Source organism: Macaca fascicularis, chromosome 11, assembly GCF_037993035.2.
Source record: "Macaca fascicularis isolate 582-1 chromosome 11, T2T-MFA8v1.1".
Classification (NCBI taxonomy): Eukaryota; Metazoa; Chordata; class Mammalia; order Primates; family Cercopithecidae; genus Macaca; species Macaca fascicularis.
Genome location: NC_088385.1, coordinates 135792952 through 135813553, shown reverse-complemented (window position 1 = coordinate 135813553; position 20602 = coordinate 135792952). Strand labels below are relative to the sequence as shown.

The following is a 20602-nucleotide window of genomic DNA, read 5'->3' as shown; positions in this document are numbered from 1 at the left end:
GAAGGGTGTTTACAAGGGGGTTGGAAGAGGAGAGTGGGGAGAGGCTTCCAGGATGACAACCTTAATCAGATCTGACCGCACCATGCATGCAGTTTCTCTCCCGCAGCTCCTGCCCCAGGTCACCCTCTGTACCATCTGCCTTCTTTCTCCTTAATAAGGCACTCGAGATCCTAAAGCCCTAAAACACAGAAGCGGACGCACAGGGAGGACGGCCATGTGAAGATGCAGGCAGAGAATGCGGTGATGCATCTACAAACCAAGGAAGGAATGCCCCGTTGCAGACGCTGGAAGAAACAAGGTGTCTGCCAGCAGCCGTTGCCTGGGATTGTTCCTTAGAGGCCTTGGAGGAGGGGTGGCCCTGTCCGCACCTTAACTCCAGACTTCTGGCCTCCAGAGCTGTGAGAAAGTAACTATCTGTTGTTTAAGTCACCAGTCTGTGGCACTGTGTTGTGGCAGCCCTGGGAAACTGTGACAGGGTGTGGACACACCGCTCCCACCTGGGGCGGGCGATGCACTGTTTCAATAGCGTTACATGTCTGATATTTTCTTCCTGCATCCGTTTTCTGACTTGGAGTCATTCTTCTGAAGCTTCCTACACACAGACAGTGTTAACGGCCACACCAACAGTGCTGGGGCCTCTCACAGTCAATACAGGACCAACGCCTTCCTAGGAGAACCAACGGCCGGCACCTTGCTGGAAGACACCCAGAGAGTACCCCATTCTCCCATTCCTCTCCGCCCTTGGCTAGATCGGGAACCATTGCTTGGAAAACCCATTTATGGGTGAGGCTGACATGGGCGATTTCCCAAACCCAGGCCACATTAGAAATGGAGTGGAGGTGCTGGAACAGGGAACAAGCGGGTGGCAAAGAATAAGGGGGTGGAGGAGAGGAAACCCCACTGTCATCCCATGGAGCTTCCTGTAGCCGCAGCCCTAGTTTCTTGGGGGGTCTTCCCTTGCCCCACTCCAGTTTAGAAGTTTGGCTGAAGCTCCGCCTCCAACCAGAAGAGTGAAATCATGTGACCATGGCCTAAGCCAATCAGGGCTTCTCATTCCCAGCCATAGCGATTGGCTCAGGGGTTAGCAGAGGACCTAAGCAGGAGCAATCAGAGGAGACCTCAGGATTTTGATTCAGGCCAGGCCAGGCAAAAGGTACATGCTCTTTTCTGCTAGATTTCTACCTGTAAAGATACCATCTGGGCCGGGCGTGGTGGCTCACACCTGTAATCCCAGCACTTTGGGAGGCCAAGGCGGGTGGATCACTTGAGGTCAGGAGTTCAAGACCAGCCTGGCCAACATGGTGAAACCCTGTCTCTACTAAAAATGAAAAAAAACAATAAAAAAAATAGCCAGGCGTGGTAGTGCTCACCTGTAGTCCCAGTTACTCAGGAGGCTGAGGCAGAGGAATCACTTGAACCCAGGAGATTGAGGTTGCAGTGAGCCAAGATCATGCCACTGCACTCCAGCCTGGGAGACAGGGTGAGAATCTGTCCCAAACAAACAACAACAACAACAAGATGCAGTCTAGTAGCTGTCTGCACCCATGGCAGGACAGAACAACTTGTCTGAGACACTGATCAGCGTGGAGAATGCTGAGCCAAGTGATAGAAAGTCGGAAATAACATAAAAATACTGATTACTTCATTTGAGTCCCTGGATCCAGCCATCCCGGAAGCCAGGAAATCTCTTACTGTTCAGATATAGGAACCCCTAGATGTTTTCCCCCTTAATTCAGTTTGGGTCTGTTAACCAAAATCATCCTCTCAGATATAAGGGGTAATTTTGTTGGATATCTTCCCCAGCCCAGACCCATCGGTGCCACTCTTTCCACCAGCCTCTCAGCAAGGAGGACAAGAAGAGAAACATAAGAAAGGTATAAAAATGAGAAACAGGCTGGGCACAGTGGCTCACGCCTGTAATCCCAGCACTCTGGGAGGCCGAGGCAGGCAGATCACTTGAGGTCAGGAGTTTGAGACCAGCCTGGCCAACATGGTGAAACTCCATCTCTACTAAAAATGCAAAGAATTAGCTGGGCAGGGTGGTACATGCCTGTAATCCCAGCTACTCAGGAGACTGCTTGAACCTGGGAGGCGGATGTTGCAGTGAGCTGAGATTGTGCCACTGCACTCCAATCTGGGTGAGAGAGTGAGACTCTGTCTCAAAAAAAAAAAAAAAAAAAAAAAAAAAAAAGAAAGAAAGAAAGAAAGAAAAAAGAAAAACATACAAAAAGTTGTCATTAGGCCCACAAAGCCTGGTCATGATTAATCCTCTAAGAGGAAGCCGGGTACTGTAAGAAGACAATTCAAAGCACACTGAGCAAGCAGCCTGGCTGAGTTTCAACTCAGATACATACACATTTGCTATTTAATAGTTTTGCTGCCCAGCATTCTCTTATTCTATTTTCTGCAACCATTTAAAAACTATTTCCAGGGGACCCTCTGCCCACATCCCCATGGCCGGTCTATGTGTTGAGGTCTTGGCCTCAGCCACACAGTTAAGTGGTGTCCATCACACTCCCCTGGCTGCAGGATTGGTTCGGGGATGGTCATGTGGCTCAGCCTGACTCAATGACAGAAAGCCCCAGGATTTCTGATTGAGGGACGGCAGTGTCTCATTTCTGTGGGACTTGAACCTGGGGAGGTGTGGATCTAGAGCCTCCAGGGGCCTCCATCTCAGGCTGAGAAGGCATCTGCACAGTTGAAGGCAGAGCTGAGAGGTGCAGAGAAATTGGTTTGTGAATCCACCTGTGCCTGAAGCCAACATCACCCTAGACGTTTTATTGAAAAGACAGTTCCTTCCTTTACTTATTAAGCCAATTTGAGGGTCTGAACTGTTCAACTACTGCACACTCCTTGATAAAGATATGATGGGTTGGCGTAAAATGCTGTTGAGACCAAACCCTGGTTCTCAAATTCATTCTAGCAGAGGGGTCAAAGTGGGACAGGAATGATAGGATCTGGCAGGAGAAAAAACAAGCACAGGATAACTGGTTTCCAGATCTACATCTTCCCCGAGGCAAACCAGATAACCCAGGTCTCAATCCGGACTCTATCCCGTGCTTCACGAACCTGACCAGAAACTTTTCATCAATGCAGAGACCAGCTGCAAGGTCCCTGGACTTAAAAACCTCTCTTTCCATTTAAGCGCACTCACATGGAGCCCTAGTTGGCTCAAGTAAAATCTGACTCATCAATAAATGGTCTTATCTTCCATAAAAGTCTTTTATGAGAACAGGATATTATTTGTGGCTTAAATGGGAGGGTCAGAACAACCTGATCTTTTTTGGCCAGTTCTAGAGTTCTAGGCCAAAAAAGGTTTGTCCATCAGCCTCTCCTAGGAATGAATGTGTGGCATAGCTCCTACCAGTCAAAGGTTTTGATTCTGTGTTTCCCATCGAACTTTCTGTGATGATGGAAATGTCCTATGCGTGTGCTGTCCAGTGCAGTAGACACTAGCCGCATGTGACTACTGAGCACCTGAGATGTGGCTAAAGTGACTGAGGAGCTGAAATTTTCATTTTTTTCAATTCTAACTAATTTAAATAGCCACACACGGTTAGTAGCTGCCATACTGGGCTGCACAGTTATAGGTAAATCTTAATATCAATCTGTGAGGACAGCATATTCCCATACTTGCCTGAGCCTGCTGGGAATCTTAGGCCACATGGCCCTGGTGATCAGGCAGACCTGAGTTCAAATCTAGGCTCTGCTACTAACCAGCTGTGTGGCCTTGGGCCAGTCACTCAGCTTCTCTGGGCCTGAATTTTCACATTTGTAAAATGGGACTTAAGTAGTACCCACTTCATACTTTCTAGAGTGATCTACTTAAACCACAAACAAGAATATCCTGCAGTGTCATATTGCTCTGAGAGAAAAACAAAATTCTGAACAGACTCCAAGGCCTTGGACAACCTGGCCCTGCCTATTTCATCCATCTTAATGTTTTCTCTTCCTCTTCTTACTCTTCATCCTCCTTCATCCTGGCTGTTCTTTTGTTCCTTGGACACGGAAAGCCTGTTCATACCCCAAGGCCTTTGCACTTGATGTTCTGTCTGCTTGGACAGCTCTTTTCTAAGCTCTTGGCATTTAGATCTCAGCGCAAATGCTACCTCCCCCGAGAAGCTTCCATGATGGTTGACCATGAACTAGCCCTTTGAATTCTCTCCTCATCCCATTACCCTCTTGGTTTTCCCCATAGTATCTACAATATTTGAAATGAACTTGCTTTTATGTTTGTTTACTTATATACTTTCTAGCTCTGCTATTATAGATAAATTTGTGAAAGCGGGGTTCTGGCGTAGTTGGTTCATGACTGTATCCCCAGAGCATGGTACGTGCTCAGTAAATATCTGTGAAGAGAATGAGAAAATCATAGCTTTGATGAAAGGATTATGACTGTAAAGACTATGGCTGCAAAGCAGGATGTTAGTGGGTGTCATGTCCATAAAGGCCCCAAATGTGCTTACAGGGCTTTGCCTGGCCACTTGTGCTCCTATGAACCACCAAGAGAAGAATGTTCTCAAGGTGCTGCTGCCTTTCGCCACCAAAATGAGACACATAGAACCAACCCAAACCCTAGACAAACCTGGATCCCAGCCCACACAACTGGCACGCTGAGGCAGGGCTGCTCTACTTAACCCAGGGGCCCCTGAGGGAGAAACCAGTGCTTGCTGTTGTAAGTTACTGAGATGTCAGGTTTTTTGTTATGCAGCATTATCACAGCAATAGCTGCCTATTGCAAGTCTAGCCTCCCAGTGATTAAATAAAGACCCAAGTCCACTAGCCAATACAGTGTGGAGAACTCTCTGCTTTGAACAGCTCTCAGCTCTCAGCAGAGCTTAGTGAATATTGCAGCTGCCATGACCCCCATTACCAGTGCCACCTGACAATTATTGAGGACTTACTATGTGACAGGTGTGTCACACACCTTTTCTTTTTCAATCTTTGAGTAGTATCTATGCAATATGACTCAGGATCTCCATATCTGAGATAAGGACACTGAGGCTCAGAGAAGTTGACTTCCCCAAGATCACTCAGAAGGTAAGGGACAGAAAGACATAACAGGAGTCTGTCTGAGGCCAAAGGCAGTGACCCTTTCTTCCAGTTAAGTCACCACACTAGGCACTTTAATGGCAATGAGTGTCCTCCCACAGGAGACTGGAGACCCTGTGGTGTTTGCTCAACCTAGGGCAGGACTTCTCAACCTCAGCATGATTGACATTTGGGGTCAGATAATTTTTTGTTGTGAGGCTGTCCTGGAATCGCAGGATGTATAGCAACACCCTTAACTTCTAACCACTAGATGCCAGTAGCCTCTGCCCCAGGTGTGACAACCAAAAATGTCTCCAGACATTGCTAGATGTTCTTAGAGGGGTTCAACCATCCCACAGAGAACCACTGATCGAGGGCTGCCTGGGCAGGAGGAAGAGCTGACACAAAGGCATCGTCCTGCATGCTTGAGATGGATGACTGCATTCAGACTCACAGCAGCCTTCTGGGGTAGGCCTGGGTCTTTCCCTGTTTTGCAGATGAAAGAACTGAGGCTTAAAGAAGAACTTGTCTGTGGCAGAGTTCAAGCTCTTAAACATGCCATTTAAACTGCACTTTGAATCACAGATGGAGGGAAGCAGGCGCTAGAAGAGCCCTTCAAGGAAGGAGCGTCCTCGCTTTACAGCAGGGACCCCAAGAGCACAAAGGGGCCACGGTAGAGCAATGTCACCCAGCTTGGCTTGGAGCCTGGGACTTCTGGATTCCGGGAATTCCTTTGTTCTCTTTAATGTTTTTTTATCTGAGAACCAAATGGCTCTTGAGGATAAAGACCTTCCAGGGGTTCTTCCAAAGCCTCTCAGTCATGACAAGTACAAATAGAAAACTCTCTTCTGCCCACCCTGCTGCTTAGGGAGGGATGCCACCTGAAAGCAGAAATGCATCCTGTAGATGCCCTGAAAACTTGGGGCTGTTGCCAAAGGACTTCACACTCTCAGGGACTCGGAGCCTGCAAAATCAACAGTAGGTTCAACACAGAGAAAGTTTAGTGCTGACGGGAGCCCGAGCACGGGGCAACTATCAGGCTGTTGGCTGAGCAAGGTTGCTCTCCATGTGCCAGAGCTAATGCAGGCACCTTTGGTCACTGCGGAAAAGCCAGTCCTGCTCGTTGCCCAAATGCATTATTTTTAGCTCTGCACTACGATCCATTAGCTGGAATCGTGCCCTGGAGGTCAGATGGGCTGCACTGGAAATTCAATAGACGAACTTTCTCTAATGATATTTTAAATCTCAGCATCCCCACCCTGTCCTGGGCAGTGCCTAGCAACCCATGGCTGCAGGAGTCTTGGGGAAGGCACATGCAGGGCTGAGGACCAGGGTGGGGGCACCCAGGGAGCACAGGGTGGGGTATCGTGTGTCAGTGTCATTAGGGTGAGGGGATATACATAGGGTGCTTTCCAAATAGGAGGTACAGCCAGGTCCAGGCATGAATAATCATTATTCTCCTTGCTAAATGACTCCAGTGTCCCCTCCTTGAGGACCACCCCATCCCCAGTAGTCCCTGCCCAAGCCCCTCTCCAGCACAGTGTCCTATTCATGGCGCCCATCATCTTTGCAAGATTCTCATGCATTTTCTTATTATCTGCTTCTCTCCATCACTAGCATGCTGCTTCCTTGAGGGCAGGGACTGCTTTTGTTCTACTGATTGCTGTGTCCCTGATACCAGAATGGTACCTGGAAAATGGCCAGCACATCTGTGTTTAATAGCTTGTCATGTGACCTGTGAAAAACACGGACTGGATATTGCTAAATCTGTGACACCACACTAAGAAAGCCACTGCCAGGTAATCTGTGCCACGTCATCAACTGCAAGCAAGACACACCTTTATATCAAAGATGTTTTAAAGCTTGGATCCCATAGATAAGATCCTCTACGATGGACACTTGGGCATTGCAAGTGCTTGTCTGTATTGTATATCTTCCTATTATTGTTCCTGGGGTTATTGTTGGGCAAGTCATGGCCCTTGGCCCTTCTCCAGGTGCTGCTCCTTCACCTCTTGAATGTGAATCAACCAAGAGGCCGACATCCAGGGTTCTCTCCCATTCAGATGTTATGACTCTTATTAACCTGCACATCGCAGACCAGACTCCTCAGCCCTTATCATTCTTTCACACTGCACACTGGCCTGGCTTCATTTTCCAAGTACTCCAAGGCAGGGATATTCATGAGGCATTGCAAGGTGAGAGAAGGAACAGGCAGAAACGCATAAGGATATGGCTCTATTTCTGTAAGACAAACCAGGACTGAAAAGCCCTTATACGTGTGTGTTGCGTTGTGTAGACACATGTGTGTGGGCATGTGTATGTGTGTGTATAGATTTGCCAATGAGACAGTTTGTGGTTAACAAAAACAGTATGTAAGATATCTTATTCTTAAAATAGTATCTCTGTATGTGGGTATATGTGTGTAAGAAATGACTACCAAAATGTTTACACTGATTTTCTAAGGGCGATGGGAGTAAAGGTAGTTCGTTCTTTCTTAGAGTTTTCTGGAGCAATTAGTATTGTAGACAAATTATATACATTACTTACATAATCAGAAAAAATGATCACCAAATTATTTCAGGGTGATTAAAAAGCCTACAAAAATAAATGAAACAAAATATGTATGTATATCATCACTTATATAGTTATCCTTGCTGGGAATGCAAATTTGAATCTAAATGAAGAAATATCAGGAAATCTCAAATGAGGAATATTTTATTTAAAAAGTGAAAAAAAGGACTGTATTTCTCAAGAGTATTCTGTGTCTTAAAAGAAGGGCAATGCTAAGGACCTGCTTCAGCTTAAAGGAGACTAGAGTACGTGACAATTAAATGTGCATATGAGCCTAGATTGGATCTTGTACTGCAGAAAAATATGCTCCACAAGACATGGTTGGCCAACTGACAAAATTGGAAAACAGAATATGGATTAGATAATGTATTGTATCAACATTAAATTAACTGAGGTTGATGACTGTGGGTATGTAAAAGAATATTCTTATTCTTAGGAAATACACACTGAAGTAGTTAGAGTTAAAAGGCCTTGATATATGTAACTTACTCTGAAGTGGTTCAGCAACAAATCAATCAATCAATCTATCTATCTATCTATCTATCTATCTATCTATCTATCTATCTATCTTCTATCTATCTAAATCTACCATCTATCTAATCTATCACTTATCTATCAAACCTATCACCTATTTATAAATCATCTATTAAACATCTATCTTATCTATCTCCCTTCCTCCATCTGTCCACCCACCCATCTATTCACCTATCCACCCATCCATCCATCTATCCATCTACCTGCCTACCTGTCTATCTGTCTATCGAGAGGATGGGAAGAGAGAAAGAAAGAGAGAGAGACTGAAACTATGAAAAAGCAAATGGGTAAATATTGATAACAGTAGAACCTCAGTAAAGGGTATATAGTATAATTTGTCCAGTCATTGCAATCTTTGAGATAAGTTTGAAATTCCAAATAAAAAGTAAAATGTTAAGCAAAATTTGAATGTATAGAGACTATATAGCCTAATGGCCAAGATCTTTTGGCCCTCTAGCTAGAATCCCTTCTCTGCCATTTGCAAGTTGTGTGACCTCAGGCAGGTGGCCTCCATTTTCTGAGCCTCAGTTTCTTCTACTATAAGACAGAATTAATAATAGCGATAATGCAGATGTTGTGAGTAGTGAATGAGTTGGTATGCACAATTACGTCTCCCGTGTTTGCCTCTTCTGTTTGGCCGTGAGTCCTGAGAGGTTCACTTTCTTCATCTGTTTCTTCCTTACCAAAATCACAGAGCCTTAAATGTGGTAGTTGGTTAATAAATGTTGGCTGAATGAATTGAGGCGGAAAAGAGGAAGAGAGAAAAGAAAGAAGGAAAGAATGAAGGAAAGCAAAAGGAAAAGCTAGAAAGTAAAATCATAAAACCCAAGTCCTCCTGAACCTCGGCCTCCACGTTTGCACACTGGAGTCCCACCTACACACACTCAAGTGCTTACATGGGCCAAGCAGATCATGGAAGTGGACCAAATATAAGGCAACTGTGACAAATCAGAAGATGCTGGTGGGAGCTAAGCCATGAGGATGCAAATGCATTAGAATGATACAGTGGACTTTGGAGGTTTGGGGGGAATTTTGGGGGTGGGGAGTGGGAGGCAAGGGATGAAAGACTACAAATAAGGTGCAGTGTATACTGCTCGGGTGATGGGTGCACCAAAAATCTCACAAATCACCACTAAAGAACTTACTCATGTAACCAATTATCACCTGTACCCCAATAACTTATGGAAAAATAAAACAATAAATAAAGGGCACCCCACAGTGTTGCCAGGTGAGCACACTGTAGCTCTGCCAGATCTGCTGGATTTTCCCCATAAGCTGGAGGGGAAACCCTCAGATATGACTTGTGAGAATGCAAAATGGTACAGCCACTTTGGAAAAATTTTGGCAGTTTCTCAACCATTAAATGTAAGGTAACCATATGACCAAGCCATTCTACTCCTCTGTGTCTACTCAAGACGAATGGAAATGTATGTCCACACAAAGGCATGGATGTGAATATTCATTTTAGCATGATTCATAAATGGATGAAACATTTAAAAAGTGGAAACAACCCAACCGGGTGGATGGATGAACACAATCTGGTATATCCATACAGCGGAATATTATTCCGCAATGAAAGAAACAAACGACTGCCCCATGCTACCATGTAGATGAGTTTCAAAAACATAACGCTAAGAGGAAAAAGTGGACACAAAAGACCGTGTATTGTATGACGCCATTCATGAGAAATGTCCACAGTAGGCAAATCTATAGAGACAGAAACCAGCTTAGTGACTGCCAGGAGCCGGGGATGGGAATGGGGATTAACTGTGACAAAAATGTTCTAAAATCGGATCATGGTGATGGTTGCCAAACTTAGCATAATGTACTAAAAATCGCTGAATTGTACATTTGCAATGAGTTGCATCCAATTCTTATATTTTTAAGCAATGCTGTGCATATCACACAACATACACTTGTAAGCCTCCAGTCTTAATTCCTGATCTACCTAATCAGAGGATTACATGAGATGACCAGAGTTGACTCTGAGTTATTAAGCCCTTACTATATGCTGGCTACTAGGTCATGTTCTCTGCTGCATTTATAAAACTGATTAATCCTCATGCTGACCTTCTGAATTAGGAACTATGCGTATCCTCATTTTACTAAGAAGGAGACTGAGTACTGGAGGGAACGCTGTATGATTCACCCAAGGCTGCATAGCTTGAATGTGGCAAAGCCATGAGGCATTCTTTGGGAGGCATTCTCCATGATACACTTGCGTTTCAGCACATTGTACAAACAGAGCCCAGGCTGTTTTTGTTCTGAAAGGTCTTTTGAAAGGTGTTTTATATAGTGGACATTCTTGGAAGACAGACAGTGCCTTCTTCCGGAGCAAAGGGCAGACACGCTTGAGGTCCACTATGATAAAGGCGTTGTCTCTTTGGGGAGGTCAGGCAGGATTCCTGCCCGTCTTGTCAGGTTGGCCTGCTTTAACAGAACACCGTAAGTCCGGTGGCTTAAACGACACGCATTTATTTCTTACAGTTCCGAAGACTGGGAAGTCTGAGATCAGGAGGCCAGAATGGTTGGGTTTTGCTGAGAGCCCTTCTGGTTTGCAGACTGCTGCCTTCTTGCTATATCACCACATAGTAGAGAGACAGCAAGCTCTGGTCTCTTTTCCTCTTCTTATAAGAGTACTACTGCCATCATGGGGCTCCACCCTCACTGAAGCCTAATTACCTTCTAAAGGCCCTACCTCTGATACCATTGCATTGGGTGTTAAGGGCTTCCACATATGAATTCAGTGTGGGACACAAACATACAGCCCATTATACCACCCATGATAAAAGATGCATGTTCTCAAAGGCCAGGATTCCTCCCCTGAAACCCGATCCACTACATATGCAAGTGTCACTGGCCCCTCTGCATAACCCGGTGGGAACTGAAGCCCAGGCAACTGGTGCAGAAGGATGCTGATACAGCGGCTGTCCTTTGTCTCTGACCCCGGGGTCTTGTGTCTTCTGCCAGCATCCACAAAACTGTGACAGTTTGATTTGCCAGTTTACACTAGGGTGCCATCTCAGAGCCTTCAGAATTCTCAACAGAACTCCGAACTGCCTAAATCCAAAACCTCACGGGCCTACTGCAGACTAGGCACTGATTAAATGTCAATTCCCTCCCCTCTTCTCTCCATGGCATTCTGAGCTGTACCCAACTAGCACTGCAAGCATCATTGATCTCTCCAGACCCACGGCCACAAGCCAAGCCTGGTCCTACGGACTGTGCTTACGTACACTGAGCCTGCCTGCTCCGATGTCCTCACCCTGCTGACTCAAGATTTCACATTGCTTTGTCAACAGCCAGGGGTATCAACTCTGGATTCATTTCAGGAGGCAATTTTCTGTTTGGATACATTTATTTCCCTAAAGATACTGATTATAATTCCTGGAGATATTAGTAATGGACTCCATGTCAAAATTGTTTTAAGAGTAGCTAAGGATTGCTGTGTATACAGCTGCGATAAATTTTGGGTTGTTTCCTTCTTGGTTTTTGTAGGCTGAAAGATAGGTTCTTTACCTCTAGAAAAGTTATCAGTGCTGAAGGTGTCCTATCAACACGTTACATTCATCAAGGGTTCTGGCTTTTAGGGGACTTGCAAATCAGTGACAAAGGTCAATGACCAACAAGGACCTGTGCTGTCCACTGTGGGAGCCACAAGCCACACATGGCTATGAAGCACTGAAAATGGGGTTAGTTTCGATTTCAGTGTGCTGTTAGTATAAAACACACACTAGATTTCAAAGACTTAGTGTTAAAAAAAGTAAAATATTTCATTATTAATATTCATATTGATTACATATTGATTACCATGTAGACATGGTAATGTTTTAATATAATGGGTTAGACACAATGCATTACTACAATTAAATTCAACTTTTCTTAAAACTTTTTTTGAACATGGCTATTAGAAAGTTAAACATTTCATATGTGGCTCAGGCTGGGCATGGTGGCTTATGCCTGTAATCCTAGCACTTTGGGAGGCCGAGGTGGGTGGATCACGAGGTCAGGAGATCGAGTTCAAGGTGAAACCACATCTCTACTAAAAATTCAAAAAATTAGCCAGGCGTGGTGGCAGGCGCCTGTAGTCCCAGCTACTTGGGAGGCTGAGGCAGGAGAATGGCATGAACTCGGAAGCTGGAGCTTGCAGTGAGCTGAGATCGCACCACTGCACTCCAGCCTGGGTGACAGAGTGAGACTTTGTCTCAAAAAAAAAAAAAAAAATCATATGTGGCTCATATTGTGTTTTCATTGGACAGTGTGGTTTAGAACTTCATCCCCCTTTTCCTCTTCCTCCCATTGGTCTTGTGGTCTTTCTGTTAAAGCACTGTGGATTCAAGGCCACCATCAGCCCATATATCACTTTTGGGTAAATTAGGGAAAAAGCCCTTCCTTGAGATAGTACCTCCGACAGCCAGAAGAATCGTCATAGTATACAGACGTTGTTGGAATGCTTACTGCCACCTACTGGAATGCTGTCATGGTTGAGTGTGGATGTCACTGTGTGATGGTGGCGTTGAACGCAGTGGACAGTCTAGTATGGTGGTCTGTTGCTTGTTCTGAGAGTGGGGTTTGGGGAGAAATATTTTTCATGTCATTTTTCCACCTCAACAGTTTGTAAACTTCTTTTCTAGTCAGACATGGAGTTTTAAACACCAGAGAAAAGGCTGATTGCTATCTGTCAGACTCGATTTGAGGGAAACAAAAATCACTACCTGCATGCTTTTTTTGATATTTGTTTTTTCCTGGATGTGTTTCCAGGGATTACAGAAAAATACAGAGAGAGACGAAATGCTTCATTTCTGGCTTGGTAAAGCCCTCGCATTGCCTTATTCTTTAAGCAAGCATTGTGGTGTAGCATCATGACTGATGATGGGAAACACTAGGAATTGCAGTTCTTCCTCCAAAAAACTTGAGACTCTAGAGCACACATTACTTTAGGCAAGCCTTTTCTGGAAAGAGCAAAATGCTGGATATTTTAGACTTTCTAAGCCATGTGGTTTCTGTCAACTACTCAATTCTCCTGTGGTAGCCCCCAAAGCAGCTATAGGCAAAATGGAAGTGAATTTGAGTGGCTGTGTCCCAATAAAACTTTATTTACAAAATAGGCAGTGACTAGGTTTGGCCCACGGCTCATGGTTTGCCAACCCCTACTCTAGAAGAGTCCTTTTAAACAATTACCCCATGGGCCAACCCACAACACACATGTATTTTGTTTTTTATTTTTTTGTCCATCAAAAAAATTATAATTTGATGCTAACTTTGAAAAACAAGGTGGTTGTCATTGTTACTGTTGTTTTTACCAGAAATCTAGATTTTCCATTCTTTTGAAGATATAAAATACTGAAATCCCACTACCTCATGACCACAACTGGTTATAGCAATTTCCTTGCTGGGAAAGACAAAGAGCAGCATCTCGGCTGCCCTTCTAGAACAGGCAGATCCAGTTTACCACTTCACTTACTGCAGTCACCTGCTTAGCTACAGTAGGCATTCAGGGGTTGACCCATAGTCCAAAGCACCACTGATGGTTCACCAAGGGATGAGTGGGGAAAGAGAATGTGGTATGTAAACACAATGGAAGACTGTTCACCCTTAAAAAAACAAAGAAATCTTATTACTTGTTAGAACATGAGTGAACCTACAGGACATCATGTTAAGTGAAGTAGGCTGGGCACAGAAAGACAAATACTGCATGATCTCACGTACATGTGGAATCTAGTGAAGTTGAACTGATAGGAGCAGAGATAGAATGGCACTTACCAGGGGCTGGGCAAGGGGACAGTTGTGCAGATATTGGTCAAAAGATACAAAATATCAGTTGGACAGGAGAAGGAATATGTTCAAGAGGTTTTTTTTGGTACAATATGTTGAATTTAGTTACTAATGATATATTCTTTTTCTTTTTCTTTTTTGAGATGGAGTCGCACTCTGTCACCCGGGCTGGAGTGCAGTGGCACGATCTCGGCTCACTGCAACCTCTGCCTCCTGGGTTCAAGTGATTCTCCTGCCTCAGCCTCCCAAGTAGCTGGGACTACACAACCATGCCCAACTAATTTTTGTATTTTTAGTAGAGATAAGAGTTTCACCATGTTGGCCAAGCTGGTCTAGAACTCCTGACCTCAGGTGATCCACCCACCTCAGCCTCCTAAAGTGTAGTAATATATTCTTGAATATTGCTAAGAGAGTAGATTAAGTTCTCATCACACAGAAAAAGATAAGGATGTGAGGTTATGCATATGTTAATTATTAGGTTGGTGCAAAAGTAATTGTGGTTCTTGCCATTAAAGTAATGGCAAGAACCACAATTACTTTTGCACTGGCCTAATAGCTTAATTTAGCCATTCCACAATGTATATGTATTTTAAAATAATATGTTGTACATTATCTATAGATGTATGCACACACACAATTTTTAATTGTGAAAGGAAGAAAGACAGGAATTAACCAAAAACCCTAACTAGGTTGGCATGATGTGAAAACAAACAGATGGCAACGGAAACGTTGAATGGATCAGCTGGAAGTGTGTCGCACATAAGCCTCTGTATAGTTGACCCTCGTATATTTCAGTATAAATGTCCCTAGCAAATGGGATGTCCAAGTGAAGTTCCCACCAGTTCCATCCAGCTGGCTGTGGAATGACTTACTTTGATAACATCCTCGTCTGTGGACTTGCATTCCACCGACTCTGAGATGTCCATCACGGCACTGTTCTCCTCCACAGAGACCACCTTGATAGGCATGGCAACTGTCTTTCCTGTGAGTATAGCAGTGTTCAGAATGTCAGTGTCCTGCCAAAAAGAACCAAACACACTGGGGTCAAGGGAGATATTCCATTCTGTTGGGAACTGGACGATTCTAGGGGGAACCTCCCGGGGTAAACACCAGGCTGACCTTGTTTGAACAAGACACACTGTACCGTTTATCCACCGTACCAGGACTTGGAATAAAGGGTTATTCTTTGGAACAATTGACCAAGAATGTTCAACGTTTACTTTTAGTTTATTTATGATCATCTTCCTAGTTTTCAACAACAATCAAAAAGTATTTATTCTTTTTCTTTGTTGCAGAGACCAAGTAGAAGTAATATATCAGTTAGGTTTTGGTTGTAAGCAACAGAAACTAACTCTGGGTACTTTGAGCAAGCATAGTAGGTTGAATAATGTTTTCCTCTCACTCCCTGCAAAAGATATCCATGCTCTAGTCTCCGGGATCTGTAAATATGTTACCTTATATGGTAAAAGGGACATTGCAATTGTGATTGAATTAGGATCTTAAAATGGAAGGATAATCCTGGATTATCTAGGTGGATCCAGTCATCCTAAAGTCCCTATAAGAGGGAGTCATGAAGGTCAGAGGAAGAGGAGGAGATGTGGCAGTGCAGGCAGAGGTCAGGGTGATATGGCCATGAGCCAAGAGATATGAACAGTCTCTAGAAGGAACAGATTTTCCCTCAGAGCTTCCAGAAGGAGTGCAGCCCTGCCAACATCTTAACTTTAGCCCCTTAAGACTCGCTTCAGACTTCTGTCCTCCAGAACTGTAGGATAATACATTTGTGTTCATTTGTCATCGCAGCATCAAGAAACTAACACAGATCCTTATGGGCTAGATCCTGGATTGCTCCCAGCAACAAAGGAAGAGCTGAAGAAGGCTTTGCAAAGTCCAGATCACCTTCCAGGATATGAAAAGCAGGATATAGCGGGCAGTGTCTCCCGAATAAGGTGGAATGAATGTCTTCAACCATTACTTTCTTTTTCTTTTTTTTTTTTTACTTTATATATAAGGGAAATTTATTGGCTCATGTACCTGAAATGCCTATAGCATGGGATATGATTGTGTCCAGAGGGCCAAACAATATCGTATATGCTGTCAGTTTTCTTGACATCTTTTTTCCCCCTTCATCTCTCCTTCCCCCATCTTCAACCACTTCTATTCTTTTTTTTTGAGATGGGGTCTCACTATGTTGCCCAGGCTGGTCTTGAACTCCTGGCCTCAAGTGATCCTCCCACCTTGGCCTGCCAAAGTGCTGGGAACATAGGCAAGTGTCACCATGCCCAGATAATTTTAATTTTTTACTTTTCTTGTAGAGACAGGATCTTGCTATGTTGTCCAGGTTGGTCTTCAACTCCTAGCTTCAAGTGATCCTCCTGCCTCAGTCTCCCAAAGTGCTGGGATTACAGGCATGGGCTGCCATGCTTGGCACCTTCATTTTTTAAAAAATGAAGACTAAAGCAAAGCAAACTGCCTTCCTCTGTTGCTCCATGGGAGCCCATTTCATCACAGCCAATGGGGACTTTGATTTATCCTGCTCTGATGACTTCATGCAAAACTATCAGCATCACACCTCTCATGGATGTTGTGATTTGCAAGATTATGATGAAAATACCTTCTATTTGATTTTGTAGGATACTACCTGATTGCCTTTTTATAATTCTTTTCCTTATGGACAGATGAAAATGAAAAAGGGCCTTTGGCTTTGGGACATCTAATGATGCCAGTTTCTCCCAAAGTCCCTCTCCAGAAACATGGCTCTGGTGTGAAGCAGGAGATGGAAAAAGATTTTCTCCCTTCTTTCTCCAGGGAAGCAATTGACACAAAAATGACCTTTTGCATTAAACAAGAGCACAGCTGAAAGAGTTATGAGTTTTAAGTAGAGCCTTGGCCTCTCTCTGATGCTTTTGCATCAGCCAGCGGTTACATCACCCTCGGCTGTGTCGTCTCCTGGGTCCATGGGATTCCTGGAGCTGGGCTGCAATCTGGGCAGGTTGAACAACATCCATTATGGAGGCTAAGAATACTTTAGAAATTCCCCAGGTCTATTTTTGGGTTCATTACAGGTAATGGGCTCAGAGTTCAATCTTTACATTTTCTCTCTCAGAATGGTCTTTGGCTAATGGCTTTATTAAAGCAGTACATTCCCTCATGGATTGTGATTAGTTTTCTAACGGTTGTTGCAATTACACACACACACACACAAACACACACACACACACACACGTTCATACACTCTACCTAACACTCCCTATCCCTAAATTGCACTCCACCAAAATTAAGATGGGTTGGATATGGAGTGCAGTGGCGCGATCTCGGCTCACTGCTAACTCCGCCTCCTGGGTTCACACCATTCTCCTGCTTCAGCTTCCCGAGTAGCTGGGACTACAGGTGCCCACCCCCACGCCCAGCTAATTTTTTGTATTTTTAGTAGAGACAGGGTTTCACCGTGTTAGCCAGGATGGTCTCGATCTCCTGACCTTGTGATCCACCTGCCTCAGACATACATATTTTTCACTGACCAATATCAATTTCAGGAGCAGAGAATTAATAGTCATAGAAATAAAAAATGACAAAAGGAAACTTTGGCCTCCAGAATAAACTGGCTGGGACATGGAGGAAGTTCCCTGTGTTTAAAATCACTCTTCTGACTGGTAGTTTGGTGTCTGTGACTTGGTGGGCTGTGGAGTCTGGACTCCTGGATTCCACTCCTTGCTTTCCCATTAACTTCCTGTGCAATCCCGATCACATACCATATCTCTTGAAATCTTTGTCTCTTCATTTTGCAGATTAGTGGGGGTTGGGCTATGTCATCTATCTTTTTGACTGTTGAATCATAGACTGTCTTAGTTCATTCAGGCTGCTATAAGAAAATATCACAGACTGGGTAGCTTCTAAACAGCAGAAATTGTTTCTCACAGTTCTCAAGGCTGGGAAGTCCAAGTGCAAGATTCAGTGTCTCGTGCAGGCAGAGAGAAAAAAATGTGTGTGTGCCTGTGTTTGTGTATGAGTGCCTGTGAATGTGTGTGTGCCTGTGTGTGTGAGTGCCTGTGCGTTTATGGGTACATGTACCTGTGTGTATGTGTGTGTGTGCCTGTGTTTGTGTATGAGTGCCTGTGAATGTGTGTGTGCCAGTATGTGTATGTGTGTGTGCCTGTGTGTTTATGAGTACATGTGCCTGTGTGTGTGTGTGTGTGTATGCACCTGTGTTTGTGTATATGTGAGTGCCTTTGTGCATATGGGTGCATATGCCTGTGTGTGTGTACCTGTATTTGTGTGCCTGCGTTTGTGTATGTGTGAGTGCCTGTGTGCATATGGGTACCTGTGTCTCTGTGTGTGTGTGTGCCTGTGTTTGTGTGTGTGTGTGAGTGCCTGTGTATATGGCTACATGTGCCTGTGTGTGCCTGTATTTGTGTATGTGTGAGTGCCTGTGTTTGTGTATGTGTGCATGCCTGTGTTTGTGTATGTGTGAGTGTGTGCACATGGGTACATGTGCCTATTTATGTGTGTGTGTGCCTGTGTTTGTGTATGTGTGAGTGCCTGTGTGTGAGTATGCCTGTGTTTATGTGCGAGTGCCCATGTGTGCATGCCTGTGTGTATATGTATGAGTGTCTGTGTACATATGGGTGCATGTGCCTGTGTGTGTATGTCTGTATTTGTGTATATGTGAGTGCCTGTGTGTGTGTGTGCCTGTTTATGTGTAAGTGTGTACATATGGGTACCTGTACCTGTGTGTGTGTGCGCCTATACGTGTGGGTGAGTACCTATACATGTGTGTGCCTGTGTATGTGTGAGTGCCTGTGTTTGTGTATGTGTGAGGGCTTATGTGTGTGTGTTCCTGTGTGTATATGTATGAGTGCCTGTGTGCATATGGGTGCATGTGCCTGTGTGTATGTGTGAGTGCCTGTGTTTATTGCGAGTGCCTGTGTGTGTATGATATTGACATGGCAGGCCTGCAGAGTTCTTTGCATCTGGTTGCACCTCTCAAATACCTTTTTAGTTGAGGCAAATTCACAGCAATATGCCTAGCACACATTTACATGTATACAATTGTTCTGTCTTCTGAAACCTACCTAGACCCCCGCTGGACCAAGAAGAACACATCGTGTGCACGGCTGGCTGGGGGTGGAGAGCACTTCCCTTTATGCTGCTGCCTAGCACTGCTGGGAAGAAGGTTTACACTGCTAGCTGCCTTTCCTCTGGCCCCATCTGGTTCTGACAGGTTCAGCATCACAGAGGGCAGCCGCTTCCTGAAGGCACACAGGTGTACAATTCCCGCCAACCCCAGTAGGTATTAGAAACCGCTTATCAACACTGTCTCAAGGCCTCGGACCACGAGGAAGGCATAACTATGACTTGGAAGCATTTTGTACTATTCAATGTTTCTTCTCTCCTTTTACCCTGCTCTGAAGTCCTCCACCTGCTTCCATCATAAATCAGAGAACAGTTCTGTTTTGCTGAAAATGATCAATAAAGTAGGATTCTTGAAATCATGGTCATTTCAAATTTGAAAAAAGCCCGAGGCTTCTGAGAAAACACATTTTTGTTGTTTGATTTACCCTCATAAATGTAAATTAGTTTGGTCATTTTCTAGGTGAATTGTATTTTTAACTTTTAAATAAATAACATGGAATTACTTCTGTATATGGGTCCATGTGCCTGTGCGCATGTGTGTGCGCCTGTGTGAGTGCCTGCGTGCGTGCATGTGGGTGTGTGTGCCTGCACACGTGTGTGTGCGCCTGTGAGTGCCTGCGTGCGTGCGTGTGGGTGCGTGTGCCTGCACACGTGTGTGTGCCTGTGAGTGCCTGCGTGCGTGCATGTGGGTGTGTGTGCCTGCACACGTGTGTGTGCCTGTGAGTGCCTGCGTGCGTGCGTGTGGGTGCGTGTGCCTGCACACGTGTGTGTGTGCCTGTGAGTGCCTGTGTGCGTGTGCATGCCTGAGCGCGTGTGTGTGCGCCTGTATGAGTGCCTACGTGTGTGCATGTGCCTGCGCGCATGTGTGCACCTGTGTGCCTGCGTGCGGGTGTGTGCCTGTGTGCGTGCGTGTGCCTGTGCGTGTGTGTGTGTGCCTGTGTGAGTGCCTGCATGCGTGTGTGCACGCCTGTGTGAGTTCCTGCGTGTGTGCGGGTGCGCGTGCCTGCGTGTGTGTGTGTGTGGCTGTGTGTGCGTGTGTGTGCTTGTGTGAGTGCCTGCGTGTGTGTGGGTGCATGTGCCTGTATGTGTGAGTGCCTGTGTGTGCATGATGTCGATGTGGCAGGCCTACAGAGTAGGCCCTTGCACGTATACAAACACAAGCGCACACACACAGACATATACACACGCATACATGTAGGGGCACATGTACCTATACATAGAAGTAATTTCTTGAAGTCATTCCAGAAGTAAATCCATGTTCCTTAACATGGAAGTGTTAAACAGACTCAGAAGTGTGAATGGACTCAAATATGTTAGGGGAGTTCAACTGACTGGCCACGGAGTTGAGAGATTTGTCCCAGGAATGGGTATAAAATGCCCCACTTCGAATTTCCCACAAGGGTTCTCCTGCAGAGTAGAAAAGAGTGAGGAAATGTATTACATCCACACAATGGAAGACTATTCAGCCACAGAAAGGAATGCATGCACGCGACAACATGGATGGATCATGAACATGTTGTGTGAAGTGGAACAAGCCCAACACAAAGGCCCCATATTACAT

General features: G+C 44.8%; 1 protein-coding gene across 2 annotated transcripts in view; it reads right to left on the bottom strand.

The window, feature by feature from the left end:
• The window catches only part of TMEM132C (transmembrane protein 132C), a 436917-nt gene that overhangs the window by 24168 nt on the left and 392147 nt on the right, over positions 1-20602 (bottom strand). For both annotated transcript variants that reach the window (XM_005572611.5, XM_065525025.2), the window contains one exon: positions 14784-14927. In XM_005572611.5, the coding sequence (XP_005572668.3) occupies positions 14784-14927 (144 nt within the window). The remainder of the gene's footprint in view (positions 1-14783; positions 14928-20602) is intronic.